This window comes from Heterodontus francisci, chromosome 19, assembly GCF_036365525.1.
Source record: "Heterodontus francisci isolate sHetFra1 chromosome 19, sHetFra1.hap1, whole genome shotgun sequence".
NCBI classification, from domain to species: Eukaryota; Metazoa; Chordata; class Chondrichthyes; order Heterodontiformes; family Heterodontidae; genus Heterodontus; species Heterodontus francisci.
In genome coordinates this window covers 33,186,424-33,210,461 of record NC_090389.1, presented here as the reverse complement: position 1 = coordinate 33,210,461, position 24,038 = coordinate 33,186,424, and the positions used below count along the sequence as shown (strand labels likewise).

The 24,038-nt window shown below is 42.1% G+C and overlaps 1 protein-coding gene across 1 annotated transcript in view; it reads right to left on the bottom strand.

Moving 5' to 3' along the window:
- chl1b (cell adhesion molecule L1-like b) overlaps positions 1-24,038 on the bottom strand; it is a 689,058-nt gene that overhangs the window by 178,473 nt on the left and 486,547 nt on the right. The window contains exons 21-22 of the mRNA XM_068052302.1: positions 11,624-11,828; positions 5,598-5,720 (exon numbers count right to left, since the gene is read on the bottom strand). Coding sequence (XP_067908403.1) covers positions 5,598-5,720; positions 11,624-11,828 — 328 coding nt within the window. The remainder of the gene's footprint in view (positions 1-5,597; positions 5,721-11,623; positions 11,829-24,038) is intronic.

Sequence of the window (24,038 nt, the reverse complement as noted above, 5' to 3'; positions counted from 1 at the left end):
CGTGCAGTTCTGGTCACCGCATTATAGGAAGGATGTGGAAGCTTTGGAAAGGGTGCAGAGGAGATTTACTAGGATGTTGCCTGGTATGGAGGGAAGGTCTTACGAGGAAAGGCTGAGGGACTTGAGGTTGTTTTCGTTAGAGAGAAGGAGGAGGAGGAGAGGTGACTTAATAGAGACATATAAGATAATCAGAGGGCTAGATAGGGTGGATAGTGAGAGTCTTTTTCCTCGGATGGTGATGGCAAACACGAGGGGACATAGCTTTAAGTTGAGGGGTGATAGATATAGGACAGATGTCAGAGGTAGTTTCTTTACTCAGAGAGTAGTAGGGGCGTGGAACGCCCTGCCTGCAACAGTAGTAGACTCGCCAACTTTAAGGGCATTTAAGTGGTCATTGGATAGTCATATGGATGAAAATGGAATAGTGTAGGTCAGATGGTTTCACAGGTCGGCGCAACATCGAGGGCCGAAGGGCCTGTACTGCGCTGTAATGTTCTATGTTCTATAATAATATCACAAAAAAGGACAATGGCATGTCAATATCATTACTTCTCAAATATTCATAAATACTCAAAAAAGAGAAACAGCAGCATAATCACAAAACACAGATGGCCACGTGTTTATACTTAGACAAGATTCCTGTTAATTTGGATTATTCCACTTTTCCTCATTCCACTGCCACGATCAATGTACATCAATAAGCTACATCAGAGGAAAGATAATTTAATAGACGGAAAACTTGCAGGTTTAATTACCTGCCCCACATATAATGTTGTTTCAGCACCTCTGTGAATAAAGTAAATGAAACTTCTCACAGTGCTGACAGATGACTCCATGCACATATAATGCACATGTCATTAAAGACAGTCCATGCTGCCATTACAACAGATGAGCAAACACTAATCAAAGCAAACATTGATCAAACAAACTGGAGTGAAAGAGAAATAATGGTTGTCAAGTACAATTAAAATATCTCATTGATCTAAAATTCAGCCAACAAACTTTAATCATTTTTTTTTAAAGCAGGAAACCTCAAAAAAGGGAGGCACTATAATTTACATATCTTCTAAAAAATAACTCACACTTCCTTGAAATTGTTGGAATCCAAAGACTTACAGAACATACAGCACTCTCCAATATCAAATCTTGTGAACTTAGATCCTAACAGTGCCTTAGAGCTGTACTACTGCACAAGGCAATTTAAAACATTATCATCAACAGGCAAAAACCAGGCACATGCTCTTTCTTTCACCTAACTGAACTCCCTCCATTGCCTTTCTCATGCATTCAGCTGCTCATGATCGTCACTGTAACTGCTGTAATGTTCTGCTGACAAGCATCTGTTAGAAATATGCCACAAAGCCTGAGCTGATTTTCCGAGCTGTGGAAAATAAAATTAACTGGGAAAGAGACTGCCAGCTTTTCATATGTGTGTTATAAATTGGCCCAAGTTTCTGTCCTGTTTAATAATGTTATTTGTGTATAATGTTTCGTATTAAAGTGACAGCTGGAGAATTAGACTATTTGCTTGCAATCTGTTTTAGCCCTGCAGCCATTCTACATTAATTTAGCAAACATCCTTATGTCATCTAAAATCAAATCCACTTATTATGTACATTAAGAATTTTTGTGAATAGCTGAATATAATACCATTTCCCAAACAACTAATCACTATATCAGGAAAATGAATAATTGATGTTACCATGACAATCTACTCTATATATATTTTTTTGAAAATTACATGAATAAATTGATAACAAGTCAGCATTGTTTGATAGAGAATGTGCACAATTTCAAGTTACTGAAAGACTATTAAATTATATGGTAGCATTGTATCATTCCCAAATCTGAAGTAGTAAAATTGAGTTAAATTTACCCATAGAATTCATACATTCAAAAACAAGATCCATAATTAGTAACTGCTATGTTTCAGCAACAGCTTTCTCCTATTCTAGTATTACAGTCCCAAATGATATTTAAGACTGCAAAAGATCACACAGAGTTCACAACCGTAGTAGTGAGTATTACACTTAATCACTAGGTATATGATAACTTTCCTTCAAATAAAACAACAACTTGTAGTTAAAGAGCATCTTTAATGTAGTAAAACATCCCAAGACACTTCACAGGGGCATTAACAGACAAAATTTGATACCAAGCAACATAAGGAGAGTTAGGATAAATGACCAAAAGTTTGGATGGAAAGGTGGGTTTTAAGCAGCACGCTCAACGAGGTAGAGGTAGAGAGGCGGAGAGGTTTAGGGATGGAATTCCAGAGCTTAGGGCCTAGGCAGCTAAAAGCACAGCCATCAATGGTGGAGTGATTGAAATTGTGCAAGAGGCTAGAATTGGAGGAGTCCAGAGATCTCAGAAGGTTGTAGGGCCGGAGCAGGTCACAGAGATAGGGAGCAGCGAGGCCATGTGGGATGTTAATATTAAAATTGAGGCATTGCTGAACTGGAGCAGCCACATAAATACTGTGGCTACAAGAGCAGGTCAAAGGCTGGGAATTCTGTGACGAGTAATTCACTCCCTGACTCCCCAAGGCCTGTCCACCATCTACAAGGCACGAGTCAGAAGTGTCATGGAACATTCCCCATTCAAGAAGCACCATCGATCTTTGACACTATCCAGGACAAAGCAGCCCATTTGATTGGCACCCCAGCCACTACCTTTAAACATTCACTCCCTCGCCACCACTGCACAGTAGCAGCAGTGTGTACCATATACAAGATGCACTGTAACAACTCACCTCACCTCCTTTGACATCACCTTCTAAAACCACAAAATCTTCCAGCTAACAGGACAAAGGCAGCAGATGCATGGGAACACCACCATCTGCAGGTTCCCCTCCAAGCTACACACCATCCTGACTTGGAAATATATCACCATTTATTCATTGTTGCTGGATCAAAATACTGGAACTCCCTCCCTAACAGCATGGTGGGTGTTCCTGCACCAGTTGGACTGCAGTGGTTCAAGAAGACAGTTCACCACCACCTTCTCCAGGGCAATTAGGGATGGGAAACAAATGCTGGCCCAGTCAGCGACGCCCACATCCCATGAAACGAATAAAAAAAAACACAAGCTAATGTAGGTCGGCGAGCATAGTAGGTGATGGGTGAACGGAAATAGATGCAAGTTAAGATTTGGGGAGCAAGGTTCCTACTAGTCTACAGGCATGCGAGCCTGCACAGCAATTGTGAAGGGTACCATGCAGGCTGCTCATAAGCTTATTCCTTTAGGGTATCATGCATGCATGGGAGCACAGCGGCCCCACAAAACTTATTAAAGATACTGTGCTTTGAAATAAAAAAGTTGCACACTATAATGAAAAGTTAGAGGGACCATTGATAAGCAGCAGAATTTTTGGATGAACTTCTTGATATAAATCCTAAGTTTGCCTACTGTAAGTTTGAACCCATATTCCTTTGCTATTTTGTCATGGTTTAATTTTAAGTCTGTTCAGTACTTTAAAATACTGAGTCTACTGGTACATATTTTCTTCTGACTTGATGCTCATCTATTTGTACAGCACCATCTAGCAATTAAGTCACTGATTCTTTTTCTCCCTCTGTGCAGTACTTTATTCTTGTCCTCATTAAATTTCATCAGTTACGATTTTATCTAATATTTTATCGAATTCATTCTATATGTTCCTGATTGCATCCTCAGATTCAGTGACCACCCTCTTTCCCATCACTGCCATCTCCCAAGCTAGTCCAAGCTCTGACCCCCGCCAGTTAGGTGTTGCTGCTTAGCTGCAGTCGTGCACCACCTTGTACTGCAAAAGAGGGAAGAGTGTCAGTGGGTGTGATGCAATGTGCTTGGGTGATGAGCCTGTCATGGTTAAATAGCTGGCAGCGTGTGCAAGCTATGAACTGAGGCTTGCAGCAGAGCTAAGTATGTGAGGGTGAGGTGAAGCTATGAATGTGAAGTGTGAGTTATGATTGACAGAGTTTGCTGGAAGGTGAGTGAAGGGGCGTGGTGATTGGAGCATTGTGTGAATGTAGTGTTTCAATTGTAAGGATGGCATTTGAAGATGCATTCACTGACCTTGACCATTCATGTGAGGTCAATAAACTTCTTGAGGCACTGCATCCAGGTCCTTAGTACTACAATGTTGGCATTGACCACAATAGCTATCTACTCCTACTGCCTTTGCAGTGTTTGTCTGGAGGGCCTTCTGGTCCCCTGTGGGTACAGGATCTCTCTTCTCCTGTCCAACCCCTGCACCAATGCCTCCAATGCTCTATCAGAGAACATTGGGGCCTGCTCTCCGCCATGTTGTGCCATTCTTGTATCCCATTGAGAACCATTTCCAGCACCCGCTCCAGCCAAAATGCACCACCCCTTTTAAGAGATGCATGCTAGCTTTAAGTAGTGCAGGTTAGCTTCACAACTTTGCTCCCCCTGCTCAGGCCTGCAGTAACTCAACTGTGTGTTTAGCGCTGGCTGCATGTAAATGAGGAAGCAATACAAATTTTGCCTACTGCCTGCATCAGAATGAATGTGCGCAGATTATCCGGATCTGTTTCTGAGTCTAGCCAATCTTGCCCCCAATAAATCTCACAGCTGCCATTATCACAGTGCCATTTGTGGGTCCTTGCTGTGCACAAATTGGCTTCTGCATTTCCTACATTACAATAGTGACTATGGCCGGAATTTTACACCACCCCAATGAGCCAGATGGTGGCGGGGGGTGGCGTAAAATGGAGTGGGAGGCTTTTCCAACCTGCTTCCGCCTCCGCCCCCCCTTTACATAGGGCGGGGGAGGGGGGAAATGGCCCGCTCACCCCAGGCCAATCCAGGCCCTTAAGTGGCCACTTAACAGCCACTTAAGGGCCTTCACCCGCATCCAAGTGGATTTTATGTGTGGCAAACAGCATCTTGGAGCCGGGAAAAGCCACCTGGGAAAAGCAGGTGGCTTCCGATTGTCTCGGGGGGGTGGGGACCTACTCATCGTGCACAGGGTGCCCAATGGAGGGGCTGCCCCCACTACCCCAACCAGCCCCAAGACCCAAGACACCCTCCTTCCCCCCAAATGACCACCCCGCCTCGCTGGGGCCCAAATGATTACCCCCGGCGAGGCAACCGAAACTTAACCTGCCTTCCTGGCTCCCAGGTGTCTTCTGTGCATGCTGGGCTGAAGTCCCAGCAGTGGCCACCTCTCCCAGTGGTGCTGCTGGGACTAAGAGCTCCAGCAGCTTAACGAGCAGGACATCCTCCCTCAAGCTGTTGGAAGTCCCGCCTCGGAACAATTAAAGCATGGGGACCCGTAAAATATGGAACGGATCCCCAAGCGAGGCAGAAGTGGGTTTGCCACCGACTTTTACGTCGGAGGCCGGCTCCCGTCCGCCCATCGTAAAATTTCAGCCTATATTTCAAAAGTATTCCATTGGCTATAAAGTGCTTTGCGATGTCGTCAGGTTGTGAAAGGTATTCTCTAATTGCAAGTTCTTTAGTCTGAAGTGTAATCTTAACCAAAATTCCAAACATATGTTCACAGTGAAACCTAATCTAAACAATACGAAAAGTAAAGAAAGCACATGGAGTTGATTAGCAATCAAGCGTATTAAACTGTATTTTCTACTTACTTAATTGGTACTTAAGCAAATAACCGGTAAGAATGCCATTTGGTTTTGCTGGAGGTCCCCACATCAGAGTCACAGAATTTTTGGCAAAGTTTGCAATTTGCAAAAAAGCAGGCTGCTCAGGGACTGTCAGAAGAAAACAAAATATAAAATGTACTTTAAAATTATGGTGTTAAGTTTTTAACTTTTACGTTAACAACGGAAATGCATTGCAAACCTTAATGTCAGTAATATTTTCATGGCTGATCAAAATCTTAGAAAGTATGATCGTGCCAAAATTAACATAACTTTCCAGATATTAAATTCAGCTTTATTGGTTCATTTGTACTAATGCATAAAATACCAAATATTACCTTTTCTCAAACAGTAGGAAATGATTTGTTACATTAAACAGTGGCATACACAACTCCGTAAATCATGTCACTAACAATGCCCTGAAAGCATGAATTAGCAACCCTAACTGGTTGCAACAAGACGATGCAAATTCAGCAATTTTATGCCACACAATAGAAAGGCTCAGGGCGAGATGGTAATTTTTTTTGGTTTTGACGAGGTTAATGGCAGAGTGGTGCAACTTTTCCAGCAATCTGTGGAAAATCAGAACTCATGGTTTATCTCTTCTTCACCACAAATGACTGTTATTTTACTCACTAATAATGGTGTGCTCCATTGATTCACCATTACTTTTCCAGCAATTTCTGGGCAAGTATATTTTTAATGAACCAATGTCTTCCACACCAGTTGAATTGATTAAATGTTAATTTATTAATTTTAGACATCAATAGTTGGTCCCAAAGTGCAATGATGATACTGGGGTTGAAAGGGGAGAGGGGAGAGGGGATCTGAAAAGCACAGCTTTCACGGAGCAACTGTGATCAAACTGGATTCTTCTCTTTATGTGTTTGAAGTATTCGGAAGATAGAATATATAGACAAAACCTTTAGTACTAAATTATGAAGCAGTTAGTGACAAATCTATGAGATTTACAGCTCTATAGTAAAAGATCCTCAAATTAAACAATTTTTGCCATAATGAAACAGCTGAGCGCCCAGAGAGCAAGGTTTTATTTTTCAGTACAGTCACTTTCTAATGTAGTTGTTGGGCATAATTCTAGTTGGAAAACTGCTCTTATTTTGAGAGAATTTACTGGTTGTAAATGTTTAGATTTTCTAATCAGACATACCCTCGATGGCAAGTTGGACAGTGAGGAAAGAACATATGCCTGACCTTTAGTACAATGCCCAGATATATTTTGGAGTCAGTTTTATCAGCATAATATAGGTGAAATGTTAGCATTGAAAAATGCCTGTAATTGGAGACTCAAGCTTTGGTGGACAGGAAATTTGGTATTGCTGCAGCAGTTTTGCAATACTGCAAGTCACCATGGAGCAACTCCAAGAACATCTGCAACTGCCCCCTCCCCTTCCACTGTGCCAGAGGGTCTAAGGCAATTTGCTGCCATTTTCATGAATGCTCAGACTGCTACCGTAAAGGCTTGAGGTTCCCAGGTGAAATAGGGCACTTTTTCCAGCTTTCATAGGCTTGGAGGTTGGCAGTAGAGAACCTTTGAGAAATGACTTTATTGATCCATTTGGTGCCACTCACTCTGCTCACATGTTAATTGCTAGCCATGATGATGCAGTTTCCAACAGCAGAGGCTTGGCTGGAATGGGCAAGGATGATGATTTTTTTTCTGGCAGGATTGCAAAACATTCAGGCCCTCCGAGCAGCCCCGTCTAATGCCTACACATTATGGGCTGGATTTTAAGGAGCCCTCAACATCAGGATCTGTGGCGGGGGTGGGGGGGGGGGGGGGGAGGGGCCTGAAGATGGCCCCGGATGAGGCCCATCACGGACCTCAAAGCCGTCAGGGCCCAGCCCGACATGACTGGCGACGGCGAGTCCTCATGGCAGCACGCACCAACACCCGCCCCCTACTGCTCGGCGATGGGACTGCAATTTAAATACATTGAAATAATTGAATTAATGAATCTCATGTCTCCTCCTGATGTCCCACCAAGATCTTCAGCCTGGCGAAAGGCACTGCCACGCCTTCGGATCCCCGTCCAGGGAAAAGAGGCGGAACACTTATGGGGAGGGGGGGAGGCAGTATGTTTATCAGTGCGGGGAGCGGGGGAATGGGGTCAAATTAGCATCATGGGTGTAGGGGATGGTGGGAAGGGTTGAAGTTGAAAGTTTGTGCAGTTTGGGGGTGAAGGTCAGATGATAAATGTAAGTGTTTTGGCGAGGGGGGTGGTTGGGGAAGGGAAAATAATTAATTGAATCATTATGAAGGTGGGAGAGGGGCAAAAGGGATGTTTTTATTTATTTTAAATCAATTTCCCTTTAAATATTTAAATTTTCCGGTAGGGCTGACAGCCCTTTAAAAATGGCCTCAGCCACTGCGCACAGGCAGCTGACACCAACGCCAGGGACAGACAGCCTGCTACCTCCACGTGATCATGGCGGGAGGGGTGGGGGGGGGGTGCGGTAGCCTATTTAAATGAGCCACTGTGCTTGGAATTGTGGCAGCTCTTTGACATGTGGCCTGCGCGGGCGGGCCGACATTTTGTTTACCCACCACTGATTTCAGCGGCGGGCTTATAAAGTTCAACCCTGTTTGTGGAGACTTAGGCCATCCCTTGAGTTAGGGAAGGGGCAGATTCAGTAGCTGGTCCATCTCGAGACTCTCCTATGGATACACAGCAACCTCCTCATACTCGTGCCACTGGGGTAGCATCTAGATAAAATGCAGGGATATGTCACAAAGCTAAGTACCGTAGCAGCAAAAAATAGGCACATATATTATATGTAAGGCTATTAAAAGGTTGCTTGCACTTACATTGCAGCTTTCCATAAAGTGCCCTTGCTAAGGTTCTGTCATGTGTTTGAACAACTATCATGAATACATTTGAAAGTTACATAGAAGGGTTTAAGCAATATGCTCCTCCCTGCTGCTCTCAGTAATCTCCTTGCTGAGGTTGGAGACCTTCCCTCACCTGCAGATCCCTGATAATGCCTCTAAGCTGTATGCAGTAATGTACATTGATTCTAGGCTTGGCTGGCTGCATTGCAAGGCCTATAGACACCTGAACCACTGCTTCAACATGCAATAGTCTGGCCTATAATTATTTTGGTGGAAGAAAGCATCTCATTATATCAATTTTCAGCTCGTGTCCTTGGATGCCACAACGATGTCATGGTCTAGAGTTACAGCAGGTAGCATTCAATTCCCAGCAGTTATCTTGCCATTATACTGTGCAGGGAAAATATTGATGGCACAGTGTGATTGCTTTAAAAAGGCTTCATGATAGCTGCCTCTGAAGCAAGCATTGACTTGTATTGCTAGTTACAAAGGAGCTAAACACTTACAGGGCTGAATTTTACTTGCCCTCCGGCGTTGGGGATTGTGGTGACGTGGCGCGGAAAATTCTTCCGGGAGAGGCCTGCCACAACCCCTGACACTGGGAAGGCCCTGAGGCGAGGCCTCAGTGCACCCAGCCGCCTCCGCTCACCGGCAGGGCCTTCGCTTGCCGAATAAAATTTATGCTAATACACGTTAATTAACTTATCTGCACGGGCGGCCATCCCACGCCGATATTCTGGCCAGTGGCCGGAAGTCCTGCGCCTTCCAATCCCCGTTTGGGGATTCAAGGCGAGACACTGGTGGAGAGGGGGGAGAAGTTGAATTTTCAGGTCTGGGGAATGGAGAAAACTGATGCAATTCGCTGAGGGAATGGCGGGAAGAGGTTGAGGAGCAAAGAGTACAAAGTTTGGGACTGAAAGGCGGGGACTGGCAAAAATGGTTTCTCGTGGAGGAGATGGAAATAAATTTATTGGTCGAAGATTGTGGGGGGGGGGGGGGGGTGGGGGTGGAACAGGGGCTTTGATCTCTACTTTAATGCTTTTACTTAAATTACATGCGGTTGTGACTTTAAAATTTAACATCAGCTGTCAGGGTTTGAGGCCCTTTGGAAATGGCACCGGCGCATGCGCAGTGGCGCTGGATGCCATTGCTGGGGACGGAGCGGCTGCACCCTCTACATCATCGGGGACGGCTGCTCTGCCTCCGCCATTTAAATGAGCCCTCGCGCAAAAAATCACGGGGATTCAGCGATGGCAGATCAGCGATGGCAGATCCGCGTGGGCAGACTGCTGGGATCAGAGCACACTGCCGTGATTTTCGGCGCACTCATAAAATTCAGCCCACAGAGTGTAATCTTTTCGATTCATGCAGGTAATGTCACTATGCAAAGAGGGAGCACATATGGTCATGTGGGTACAATCTGTAATTTTTTTGGATCTTTGGAAATCCTGATACTCTGTTAAATTGCATAGCCTTCTCATGTTGTTACTAATTGTTACCAATAGGGAAAGAGATGAAATTGGATGTTTGAATAAACAAGATATTGGTGACTTGCTTAATACAGACACCAACGGACAATTGATAAGGGTATTTTCTTGACAACAGTGGAGGCAATCAGTTTTTCTTATAACCAAAACCATAATAACAAGATACATAAACTTGCAAGGGTGTAATTCTCCTATGGAAAAGAGGAACCTTATGTGGATAGCCTGAGTACTGAAACTCACTTATTTTGAAGAACATTTTCATGTTTCTGTTCATACCTGAGATGAAGTCCCAGTTTTTCTATGGATGTGAAAACGGAGACTGTGGAACCTGCTCTTTATCTGGTGTAGCACTAGAATCTGTATTCACGGCCCAAACCCGCCACTTTTCCTTAACAGTATTGACCAGAGTTTCATATGATGGTTTGTGCCAATTATTGCATCAGCTGTATGAGGTCTTAAAGTGAAGATATGTTTCTTTTCTCGAGTATTAAGAATTTCTCAACTCCGTTTTTCCTGCTAATGTTGTCTGTGAAAAAGTCTATTGCAAAGACTTCTCTCGCATTTGCAGCAATAAGTAAGATTTTTTGCATGAGAATAACCAAATTTGAATATCAAAAAACTTAATGTAACAAGTATTATATTATTGCTGCACCACAATAAATCTAATTCTGCCTCTCAAAACACCTTAATACAGCCTGCAATGCCTATTCCATGATTATCTCCAACCTCTGCACCAGGGAAGGACGTGGTGTTCAAACTACATTATTATATATTTCTAACTCTACTGCAGCTGACTGAAGGACTGGAATGACATCATTATCGTGTTTTTCTTGCCATTTCAAAGATATTTGAGTATAGTTGCGTATCCTAAGTCTTAATCCCATTGTGTATTTGGCAATCTCAATCTCAAAACTGATTAAAGGGGTTTTGTATTATTTTGCTGATCTTCAGGGTATGATTTTGACTTTGAATGTCCTTCTCTATTTCAACTGGTAATGTAATACTGGCAGCCAAATTCAAATTGTTCATGACTGTTCTATTGATATTTACTCCATTAGTTTTTATATCTTTATTTGGTTCAGTGATAACAATGGTCAAAAAATACTGAACCGATAAGGAAAACCAAACCAAATAAAATTCTTTCAGCTCTATCTGCTTATTCATACAGGCCATGACATAGCTGGTAGCGATGTTCATATGCAGAATCAACTGGAATAGTCTATTGTGTCGGGCTGCATAATATGTAAAATACAATATGGAAAGCATCATTATCCCCTTTTGAACTCTATTATCTAAATTTTTAACAGTATTACTCATAGATAGTCCAAATACATTATTTTATCTCCTGCTTTATGGCACAATTGCAAGGAGAATGTTCAACAAGCATTCTCAAGGTAACTGCATTATTCAGTGATGTCCTAAATCTGATCCAATATAATTTTCACTTTTACATGTGATACAGATAAATTGAAGTAATTTGTTATGAAATAAAAATGTTTAACAAATGGCTCAGAAGTTGTACATTATGCTGTAAACTATTATTTATCGACAATCATAAAGAGGTGCTATTGTATCCACATATGATACTTTGATATGCAACAACATAAAATAAATTACAATATATTTAAGTTTGCTTAAACTTTTAGAATTGATATTATAGGAGGCTTATGCTTTACCTCCTTCTGGAGTCTTGAAATGGATGGATCCACTTTGTGGCCCATCACCTTTTCTATTAAAGACCACCACAATCAGACCATATTCACTGTAGGGTTCTAGACCTGGAACCATTCCATGACTGCGTTGTCCATTGAAAGTAAGGACATGTTTTTCAACATGTCGTTTTCTCCTCTCTAACAAACTTTTTATTTTCCAGTAGACAATCTGTTACAGAAAAAAAGCAAATTAGCTGTCTTAGAAAAGAAGCACACACCACACAATAAGTGAACAGTTGACAATATATTACACACACAATATATTTCTAAACTTTGTTTCTTTGTTATTGTTCATGGTAATGGTCTGGATTTTGTGGTCAGTGGCAAAGGAATGGTGATCAATGTTTGCTTTGAAAAAAGCTGCCCACAAAGTTTTAATGGACTCTGGAGCACAGATTTCCTTCTTTCAGATATTAGGAGATATCTACAGGAGATCTGTTGTGTACAGGTAGAGGGCAGGTAGCAGAGAAGTCGAGAAACCAATCAGATTGGTGAATTTTCATAGACAGCAAAGCAAGTATTAAAATGTAGGAAATATAAATTATAATTATATCATTGAACACAAAGTGAAATAATGATTGAGACATATGGGATTAAGAGAGAAACCTTGTTAGAAAAACACAAAGTATTAAAAAGTTAACTTTTTAAAAAATTTGCAAAATTATAATTTTTTTCTGAGGTTATGAGACTGCACACTTTTAAAATTATGTTTTTCAGGGCCATAGAGGTTGTTCATTAGTAATTATGATTTATTATGCCATTTGAAAACAGTTACTCCTGATTGAACACAGCTTAAGTTTTGCATCTTTATTTAGTGTGGTAATAGGGGTAATTAGTTTAAGTTCATTCCTTAACAATGATTTCCATTCAGATTCTATTGCTGAAGACTGCAAAGCACACCCTGTGGAGAAGCAGGTTATCAGTGACAGCAAATTCTGGATTTCTGAATTTAACTGCACATGTTGCTGTCAGTTTTACCCTGTGAGTGCCAACTGCCTCACCATTATCAGTACAACAAATCCTGAGCCATTATGAATGCCAATATAAAAAAAACAATAACAATAAAGGTGTGACCATAATAGATGTCGCATAACAACTGACCTGTAGACCAAAAGTTTCCACTTTGGATGCAATATGCAATCCGGGCACAAATTGCACTAATTTTCATAAGTGTAAAATCAGTTATAAACCAACAGAATCGGCAGTGCTTTAGAACATTTTTTAAAAGTATATATTATGGCATTGGGGAAGTAGTTCTGTTAGAGGAATTTAAAAACTCTCGCCCACTCTCAAAGACCCACGTAGAGGAGCAGTGGGTTCAGACAGCCTGGCAAGCGGCCGTTCTGGCCGATGAGTTTGCTTTAATTTATAAGTCGGTTTCCCAGGGGAGAGCCTTTCCTAATCATCCCCACAAATCTGAAAAGGACAAAAGGTGGGAAGGTGATCTCTGCCCAAGCAATCCTGGGAGAGAAAGGAAAACAGGAGATACAGGGGCCCTTTTCCAGCCAAAATGCAAGGTACTATTAGCAAGAGTGAGACCCGGAGACCTGTGTGCTTTCATTGTAATAAAGGAGGGCATTTAAAAGCAGACTGCTGGAAACTAAAGGGAAAACCAGTAGAGTTAATCAGGGAACACCCGCTCAGTGAAGATGAGACCCTGATGGAAAGCTCAGCAGAACAAGTTGCAGCTTTAACTGCAGTAAGAGTGCAACCCAAGAAGTTTGCTACGGACAGTGAAGGAAAAGTTAATAGGATTCCTGAAAGTTATCAGGGTTTTGTGTCCGAAGGGAAAGTAACCCCATCGCCCTCGAGTGGGGCAAGCAAGCCCATAGTGATTCTCAGGGACACAGGGGTGACTAGATCCCTTTTACTGGGAAAAAGCCTGACCTTTCCCCCAGAGAGTGCAGTGAACACCAAAATGGTGGTGAATGGTATTGGAGGGCAGTGTATGCCTGTACTTGTACACCAGGTGCACCTGGAGTGCGACCTAGTTTCGGGACCGGTGACCATAGGGATTGTCCCTAGTTTGCCTGTGGATGGGGTTGACCTGCTCCTAGGTAATGATCTGGCTGGGGTGAAGGTGGTACCCCAGTAGTGAAAGAAAGACTGCAGGAGGTCAGAGAGACAGGGAAGTGGCAGGAGGCAGTCCCTTGCAGAGTTCCTGAATGGGTAGTGGATCAAGCCTTGATCAAACCAGCTCCCCCAGAGGAGATTGCATTGGCACCGCAGGCAGATGACTATGAGGTCTGCCTGTCCAAGACTTTCTTTGGAAAGTTAGGAGACCCAGGGAATGAATTAAATGGATTTTCCCTAGCAGAGGCTCAGCAAGCCAACCCATTATTGCGAGAATTAGCACAGGCTGCCCAGTCTGAAAATTAAAGAGGGAGTCCCTGATTGCTATTATTTAAAGAATTAGATACTGATGAGGAAATGGAGTTCGCCTCGCAGACCTGAGAGCAAGGAGTGGACAGCAGTTCACCAGTTAGTAGTGCCACAGAGGTACCGGGGAGAAATATTAAGAAGGGCCCACGAGACTACAGTACATGCCGGTATACGAAAGACCAAAGCCCGCATAAGACAGCAGTTTGACTGGCCAAAACTCCACAAAGACATGGTGGAGTTCTGCAAGAGTTGCCACATGTGCCAGGTTGAGGGGAAACCCCAACCTACAGTGAAACCTGCACCCCTAAGTCCTGTACCAGTGTTAGAAGGACCCTGCAGCAGAGGGCTGGTGAACTGTAAGGGACCCCCACCGAGAACAAAAGACAGGCAAGCATACGGCTGGCAAAAGTTCAGAAAGAGAAAGGAAAAAAGTGACCAAGAGGGCAGGTTAAAGGAAGTCCAGGAAGAATTCCGGATGAAAACGCCTACTGTCCGGTCAACCAACCTCACATCCTCCTATGTAAATGCAGACTCTAGAAGCACCCCACCAGAGTTGCTAACAGCATTTACAGGAACCTGCAGACACAAAGAAAGACCTCTAGGGGAAAGAGAAATTGTGAGGGTGATGCCTCACCTAGTCAAAGTGCCACACGGGAGTGCAATCAAATCTGCACAAAATCTGCAGGTAGGAGTGTCCCAGAGAACAAAGGGGAGATTAGCAAATAATCCTCCCCCACAATCAGGGGAAAAGGGAACCACATTCCCTGAAGTCAAAAGTCGTTGCATGACTCAGAAAGTTCAGGATAGACCCACCCACTACTAACTCTCCTGAGAAAAAAAGGGGAAATTAAAGCAGCATTGGCACCCAGAAAAGACCATTTTAAAAAGCTTCAAGGTTGGTGAATGAATGGCAATGAATGAGAGAAATGCATGGTTTTTCTTTCTGTATCTTATATTTCTCTCAAACCTTGTAATGAAATGCACCATTTTTTTGTCAAATCGCACTTCATTCCTCTGGGTGTGGAGGTGTCATGCAGGACCCCACCTGCCAAGAATGAGGCACACATTATTTCGCCACATGAACATTAAAACTTAAAATTGCTGCTGGGAAGAAAAGAGGGCCTATCACAAGGAATTGCCCTCACCGGAAATACCCTTTTTGCATACTGGAACAAAGGACCCAGTCCCTGTTTCTCCAATACACAGAGGACCTGATCAGGCCAGTTTAGTCACATGACTAACTGGTTGTTTGAATCCGAACTTGCCACAGAGTGTTTGTAAGGCAGAAAGCTCTTTTCTCTTGGACCGAGAACACCTCTCTCCAGTCTGGTATCATCTCTTTCTCACGAAACTAAAGACCCTTTGAAGCCACATGAACCCCAAGAAAGAAAAGTCTGCAACGCTGAACAAGGTTTAAGAAGAATACTGGGCCCCAACGAAAAGCAAGACGACTTACAAAAGGACTACAGTGAGCTCGAAGCACAGAAAACAAGGAACTCTTCTGATATTGCCTCAAACCTCTCTACTTTATTTTTCTTCTGCTCTTTTTTGTCCCTATTTGCATGTGTGTATCATGTGTGCATGCTAAGAAAACCTGGCGTGCTCATTTCTTTGCCTTATAGTTGGAAAGTGGTGAACAAGGATTCACCAAGGAGGATCTCAAAACACAATGTGTTTAAAAATCAAACCCTGTTACAATAAGACGAGGTGAAGACAGTAAAAGACCCGTAGACACCTCTCTCACCTGGTCATAACAGTACTTATGCCCTTTAGTGGAGCTTGAACCCGCAGCCTTCCTTTACCTCAAAAGAAAATTGCCATGTTAAGCTATCTTATCTCAGGCTAATGTCGCTGACAGACAGGAGTTCCATGCATCTCAAAGAGTCTTCATTAATTGCACTGACCAATGTGCTTGCAGATCAGCCTGAGAGCCAAGCTAGGTGTGCCATTCCTTGAAAAGAATGAGCCACTGGCTGCTTGTGCATGATACCCAGCCAGAAGCATGTTGCCCCAGAGTTGGGCAGCTCTGAATTTTGAGTGAGTAACAATTTAAAAAGATCACTAAGAGGGAGAAAATACTTTATGCAGAGGGTAACCATAGGGAACAGTTGAGGGCAGGCACATCTGCACTTTGCAAGGGAAGATTGTATGAATATTTGAATCAAAGGAGGATAAAAGACCCAGGGAGAGAAATTAATTCACTCTTCAGATTAGTTTTGGATTGCTGTAGCAAAGAGCTGGCATGAACACTTGGGCCCTCTCTGCTGGGCTTTGATATTCTGGAAATACTGAACAGATTAATGTACAGGTCAACAGTCTGATATATTTTCAAAGATTTTATAAAAGTTTCCTGACCATTTTACCTTGATACATAAAACCCCAGGGAATGTATACATTCACCCATACTTAAATGAAAGCTGAAATCCAAAGAATCCTGTTGGCATTGCAGTGCCTGAATTATTTCCTGCTTTAAACTTTCAACTCAGCAAATAAAGGGTATACAATATAGTCTGATTAGTTACATAGTGCCCCTTTTAAAGCAATTTCTGCTACCTAGAATATATTGCATTTAAATGACAAATTTTGCCTCTGTGTGAAGAAGTTTCAGCTTTGAAACAATGCTAAACATGTGAAATGTAAATTCAGTCCCAAAATGACTGTGAAGGGAAGCAGGGTGATATTACTTGCACCAAGGGGGTCTTATACTTCAATCCAGTGTTGGGTCAGATCCTAATTTTGGATTCACGCTCTGCATACACTGCACAACCGAAGCATTTATGCCATTAAATCACCTCATACAGATACTGCAGTTATGTCATGAATGCAATCGAAAAGCCTGGAAAAATAAGGCTTTCTAATAATTCTCCTGAGAGACCCAATGAGTTGTGAAAACATCACAATTATATTGCTCAAGACTTTTAGAAAATAATTGCAAGTTGTCTTCAGAAAATCTCATTATTTACTCATAGTCACCAGAAGTTATTCATGAAGAAAAAGTGAGCAGTAGATAATCTACTAAATGTTGAACTTCAATGATCTACAAAAAAAAAGTGACTTTGCTGTTATGGCTGTCTCCTTAAAGTGGTGAAGAGATTTGATTGTAATGTTAACTTAGCTCCTCTCACAATTTGCAACTGATTCAATCCTTACAGGATTAATTATACTCTTGTGTAACAATCTTAATGTAAATGTTCTTATTTCCATTCAAGGTTAGAAGAGGAATCAGCCAGAAACATGAATCTTGCACCACTTATTGATTCCTTTACCATTCCAATGGTTGCCAACCATTGTTATCAAAGTCTTCTCTTCTTGATCAGCGCATCAACAACCACAGCAGAAACACAAATCAACTCTAAATATAAATGATTAAGACTTCCTTTAACTTTACCTATAATTTAGAAAGCTATTTCATATATTGCATTTTTATAAAACATTAGAGAATGTTTAAATGATTTTGAAAGGGATATAATAGACATGAGAATTTTGAGGTTTTATGTTGGAAATCATTTCTGCAAAATGTAGTTGCCTAGCACCCACTGGATATATGGGTGCTGTTTTGGGTCCAAAATAGCATCTATGCCACATACGCACACTTCTGGTGTTGGCTGTGCCAGACATCATTTTGGGTAGGTTGTTAGCACAGGTGCTAGGACTGTGCACCAGAAGTAAGCAGAGTAGGCATATTGCAACGCATGCATATAACAAGAGCCTTACTACCACACAAAATGTCATCGAGAAGACCACTGGGATAGTAACCAACACTTCTGCTGCCTGGACCACTCTGAAGAAACTCTGCAATACTATCCAGAGCCTGTTTCATGATTCATGGTGGTCTGCTGAATCCTGCACAGCCCTTGCCACCAGGTATATGGTCAGCAACTGAGGAGGAGGAAGCGGAGAGAGCAAATACATCCCCTTTTTGGCTGGACTGACTATTTTCAGCACAACCAACTCCAGTACCAGTGAATGCACCCCAATTCCTCATTCAAATGCAATCCCATACCTTATCTTCCCTCTATTATGAACCAATGTCCTCTTGGCCACAATGCAGAAATAAAATCCACTACTAAACAATCATTCCAAACCAACTTTATCAATAAAACCATCCATTATTCCAAACAAATGCTACCTAATCACACTTGTGCATTTCCTGAGTGCCCATCTTCCATGCACCTTTGCCTGGCCTAGTGAACCTATGCAGTGCTACTCCAGTATTTGCAGCATGGCTGGTGGAAGGCTGTTGACCTTCAGTGGGGAAGAATACAGATGACCTGATATTAAATATAGTGAGGGAGAGCTTTCCTGTTATTGATCAGCATTAATTCAAACTGATTGCAGGTAGTGCTGAGGCTGTGAGTGGAACGGTCAGAGAGGACGAGGTGGTAAGTGGAGTGGTCAGAGAGAGCGAGGCTGAGTGGAGCTCTCAGAGAGAGCGAGGCTGCAAGCGGAGTGGTAAGTGAGGATAAGGTTGAGAGTGGAATGGTGAGTGAGGGCGAGGCTGTGAGCGGAACGGTGAGTGAGGGCGAGGCTGTGAGCAGAGTGGTGAGTGAGGGCGAGGCTGTGAGTGGAGCGATCAGAGAAAGGTAATAATCGCTGGATCACGACTTGGCCAACAAGCAATTGGCATAAGGTCAAAGAGTTCAATGTGTGGCTCAAAGATTGGTGAGAGAGAAATGGATTTCATTTCATGTGGCACTAGTACCAGCACGGGGGAAAGTCGGAGCTGTTTCGTTGGGACAGACTCCACTTGAAACGTGCTGGGACCAGTGTCCAGGTGAGTCGAATAACTAGGGCTGTAGGTAGGGCTTTAAGCAAAATGAGGTGGGCGGGGTGGGGGGGTGGGGGTGGTGGTGCAGGCAGAAGACAGAGTTCAGGTGAAGGGAAATTTCAAAAGTTAAAAAAAAGTTCAAGGCAATAGTGCAGGGTAGCAATATGGGTAATGATGACCAGAGTGTGACAGGAAGGGACAGAGCGTGCAGACATAACAGTGCACCAACAAATAGGGTCAGAGTAGGGAAAAATGGTAAAAAGACAAAATTAAATACTCCTTATCTGAATACATACAGCATTTGTAACAAGATAGATGAATTGATGGCACAAATAGAAACAAATGGGTATGATCCAACAGCCATTACAGAGACCTGGGTGCAAGGTGATCAAGACTGGTAACTGACACTTGATATCTCGAAAGGATAGGCAGAAAGGAAAAGGAGGTGAGGTAGTTTTGTTAATAAAGGATGAGACAGTACAGTAGTGAGAAATGATCTTGGTTAGGAAAATTTAGATATGGAATCAGTTTGGGTGGAGATAAGAAATAGCAAGGGAAAGAAGTCAATAGTGCGAGTAGTCTATAGGCCCTCTAAGAGTAGCTATACTGTAGGACAGAGTATAAATAGAGAAATAATGGGGCTTGTAAGACAGGCACTGCAATAATTATGGGAGACTTTAATTTTCATATAGATTGGACAAATCAAATTAGCAATTAGTCTTGAGGTTGAGTTCATAACAGTGTATTTGGGACAGTTTCTCAGAACAATATGTGTGGGACCAACCAGCAAAGGATAACTTAAAAAAAAATGAAGAGGGAAAAAATAGATTGAGAGTTAACTAGCAAGAAATATAAAAACAGACATAAGAGCTTCTAATAGTATGTAAAAAGGAAGAGAGCAGCTATGTTAAACATTGGTCCCTTAGAAGATGAGACTGATGAATTAATAATAGGAAACAAGGAAATGACAAAGCAAATATTTTGAACAAATATTTTATATTTGTCTTCATGGCAGAAGACACTAAAAACATCCAAATAATAATAATAGTAGAAAAATCATAGGGCAAAAGGGACAAATGAACTTAAAACAATTATCAACGGAGAAAAAGTAGTATCAACCAAACCAATGGAGCGAAAGGTTGACAAATCCCCTGGACTTGATGGCATGCCTCATGGGGTCTTAAAAGAAGTGGCTGCAGAGATAGTGGATGCATTAGTTGTAATCTTCCAAAATTCCCTAGATTCTGGAAAGGATAGCAAAACAGCCAATGTAACACTTCTATTCAAGAAAGGAGTGAGTCAGAAAGCAGGGAATTGTTGGCCTAACATCTGTCATTGGGAAAATGAGAGAATCCATTATTAAAGACATTTAGAAAATCATAATACAATCAAGCAAAGTCAACATGGTTTTATGAAAGGGAAATAGTATTTGACAAATTTATTAAAGTTTTTGAGTATGAAATGAGCTGGGTGGAACTTTTCAAAATTCTTTCATGGGATATGGGCATCGTTGGCAAAGCTAGCATTTGTTGTCCATCCCAAACTGCCCTTGAGAAGGTGGTGGTGAGCTGCCTTCTTAAACTGCTGCAGTCCATCTAGTGTGGGTACTCCCACAGTGCTGTTGGGAGGAAGTTCCAGGATTTTGATACATTGACAGCGAAGGAACGGCGATATATTTCCAAGTCAAGATGGTGTGTGGCTTGGAGGGGCACTTGCAGATGGTGGTGTTCCCAAGCCCGTGTCCTTCTAGATGGAAGAAGCCGCGGGTGTGGAAGGTGCTGGCGACTGAGCCACGGTGAGTTACTGCAGTGCATCTTGTATGTTGTGCAGCCCAATGTCACTGTGCGTCAATGGTGAAGGTGTGAATGTTTAAGGTGGTGGATGGGGTGTCAATCAAGTGGGCTGCTTTGTCCTGGATGGTGTTGAGCTTCCTGAGTGTTGTTGGAGCTGTACTCATCCAAGCAAGTGGAGGGTATTCCATCACACTCCTTACTTGTGCCTTTTAGATGGTGGACAGGCTTTGGGGAGTCGGGAGGTGGGTTACTTGCTACAGAATTCCAATCCTCTGACCTGCTTTTGTAGCCACAGTATTTATGTGGCTGTTTCAGTTCAATTTCTGGTCAATGGTGACCCCCCAGAATGCTGATAGTGGGGGATTCAGTGAAAGTAATGCTGTTGACTGTCAAAGAGATGGTTAGATTCTCTCCTGTTGGAGATCACCATTGCCTGGCACTTGTCTGGTGCAAATTTTACTTGCCACTTATGAATCCCAAGCCTGAATATTGTCCAGGTTTGCTGCATATGGACACGCACTGCTTCAGTATCTGAGGAGTTGCGAATGGTACTGAACATTGTACAATCATCAGCCAACAACCCCTCTTCTGACCTTATGGATGGAGGGAAGATCATTGATGAAGCAGCTGAAAATGGTTGGGTCAAGGACACTACCTTGAGGAGCTCCTACAGCAATGACCTGGGTTGAGATGATTGGTCTCCAACAACCATAACCATCTTCCTTTGTGCTCGGTATGACTCCAACCAGTCTAACCCTTTATTCCCATTGACTTCAATTTAGCTAGTGCTTCTTGATACCACACTTGGTCAAATGCTGCCTTGATATCCAGGGGAATTATTCTCACCTCACTTCTTGAGTTCAGCTCTTTTGTCCATGTTTGGACCAAGGCTGTAATGAGCTCTGGAGCTGAGTGATGCTGGTGGAACCCAAACTGAGCATGGGTGAGCAAGTTATTGCTGTTTAAATGGTGCTTGTTAGCACTATCGACGACACCTTCCATCACTTTAATGATCGAGAGTAGACTGATGGAGCGGTAATTGGCTGGATTGGATTTGCCCTGCTTTTTGTGGATAGGACATACCTGGGTGATTTTCCACATTATTGGGTAGATGCCAGTGTTGTAGCTGTAGGAAAGGGGAACAAGTAGATGTTAAGTATTGAGATTTCCAAAAGACATTCTGTAAGGTGCCACATAAAAGGTTACTGCACAACTTAAGAGTTCATGGTGTTGGGAGTAATTTATTGGCTTGGATAAAGGATTGGTTAACTAACAGAAAACAGAATTGGGCTAAATGGATCATTTTCATGTTAGCAAGCTGTAACTAGTGGGATGCCATATGGATCAGTGCTTATGCCTCAACTATTTACCATCTATATGCATTTACCATATATATTCATATATATCTATATTCATCTATACCTATAACCTTTTATGTGATACCTTATCGAATGCCTTTTGGAAATCCAAATGCACAACATCTACTGGCTCCCCTTTATCCATCCTGTTACATCCTTAAAGAACTCTAATACATTTGTCAAACATCATTTCCCTTTCATAAAACCATGTTGACTCTGCTTGATTGCATTACGATTTTCTAAATGTCCTGTTACTACTTCCGTAATAATGGGTTCTAGCATTTTTCCAAGGACAGATGTTAGGCTAACTGGCCAATAGTTTCCTGCTCTCTGTCTCCCTCCTTTCTTGAAAAGAGGTGTCGCATTTGCAGTTTTCCAATTTGCTGGGACCTTTCCAGAATCTAGGAAAATTTGGGAGATTACAACCAATGCAGCCACTTCCTCTGCAGCCACTTCTTTTAAGACTCGAGGGTGCAGGCCATCAGGTCCATGGGACTTGTCAGCCTTTAGTCCCATTAGTTTTCCTAGTACTTTTTCTCTAGTGATAAGTGATTGTTTTAACTTTGCCCCTCCCTTTTGCCTCTTGATTTTCTGTTATTGTTGGGATGCTTTTTGTGTCTTCTTCCCTGAAGACAGATACAAAATACTTGTTCAAAGTCTGCCATATCCTTGTTTCCCATTGTTAATTCCCCAGTCTCACCCTCGAGGGAGCAATGGTTACTTTAGCGACTTCCTTTTTATATATTTGTAGAAGCTTTTACTGCCTGTTTTATATTTCTTGCTAGTTTACTCTCATATTCTAATTTTTATCTTTTTTGGAAGTCATCCTCTGCTGGTTTCTAAAATTTTCCCAATCTTCTGGCCTAGCACTAATCTTTGCAGCATTGTATGCCTTTTCTTTCAATTTGATACCTTCCTTAACTTCCTTAGTTAGGCATGGATCAAGATCGTTCTCATAGAGTCTTTCTTTATTTCTCTTTGTTGTGAGCTATGAAATAGCTCCTTAAATGTCTGCCACTGCTTCTCTACTATCTTATTTTTTAACTTATTTTCCCAGCCCACTTTAGATAACTCTGTCTTCATACCTTTGTAATTGCCTTTACTTAAGTTTAAGACACTAGTTTCAGACCCAAACTTCTCACCCTCAAACTGAATGTGAAATTCTATCATGTTATGATCACTCTTGCTGAGAGGATCCTTTTCTCTGAGGTAATTAATTAATCTTGTATCATTACACATTACCAGGTCTAAAAAGAGCCTGCTCCCAGATTGGTTACAGAATGTATTGTTCTAAGAAACTGTCCCCAATACACTCTATGAACTTATCCTCCAGACTACCTTGCCAATTTGATTAGTCCAATCTATTTGAAGATTAAAATCACAAACGATTATTGCAGTTCCATTCCTGCAAATCCTGATTATTTCTTGATTTATACTCTGTCATACAGTGTAGCAACTGTTAGGGGGCTTATAAACTACTCCTGCCGGTGACTTCTTTCCTTTCCTATTTCTTATCTTCACCCAAACTGATTCTACATCTTGATCTTCTGAGCAAGATCATTTCTCACCACTGCACTGATTTCATCCTTTACTAAGAGAGCTCCCCACCTCCTTTTCCTTTCCTCTTATCTTTCTGAAATGTCAAATACCCTTGAATATTTACTTCCCAGTCCTGGTCACCTTGCAACGATGTCTCTGCAATGACTAACATATCATACACATTTATTTCTCTTTGTGCTATCCATTCATCCACCTAGTTACAAATGCTGCGTGCATTCAGATAAAGAGCCTTTATTTTTGCCTCTTTGCCATTTTTCCCCACTCTGAACTTATTTGCTGGTGCACTGTTATGTTTGTATGTTCTGTCCCTTCCTGCCACACTCTGGTTATCATTATCCATATTGCTACCCTGCACGAATTGCCTTGTCCTTTCTCATTAACTTTCTAAATTTCCCCGTATACCTGAACACTCTTACCCCCCAACTATTTTGTTTAAAGCCCTCTCTACAGCCCTACTTATAAGATTCGCCAGGACACTGTGTTGTGAAAGTGCTTCCTTTTTTTGTGAAATATTTTTG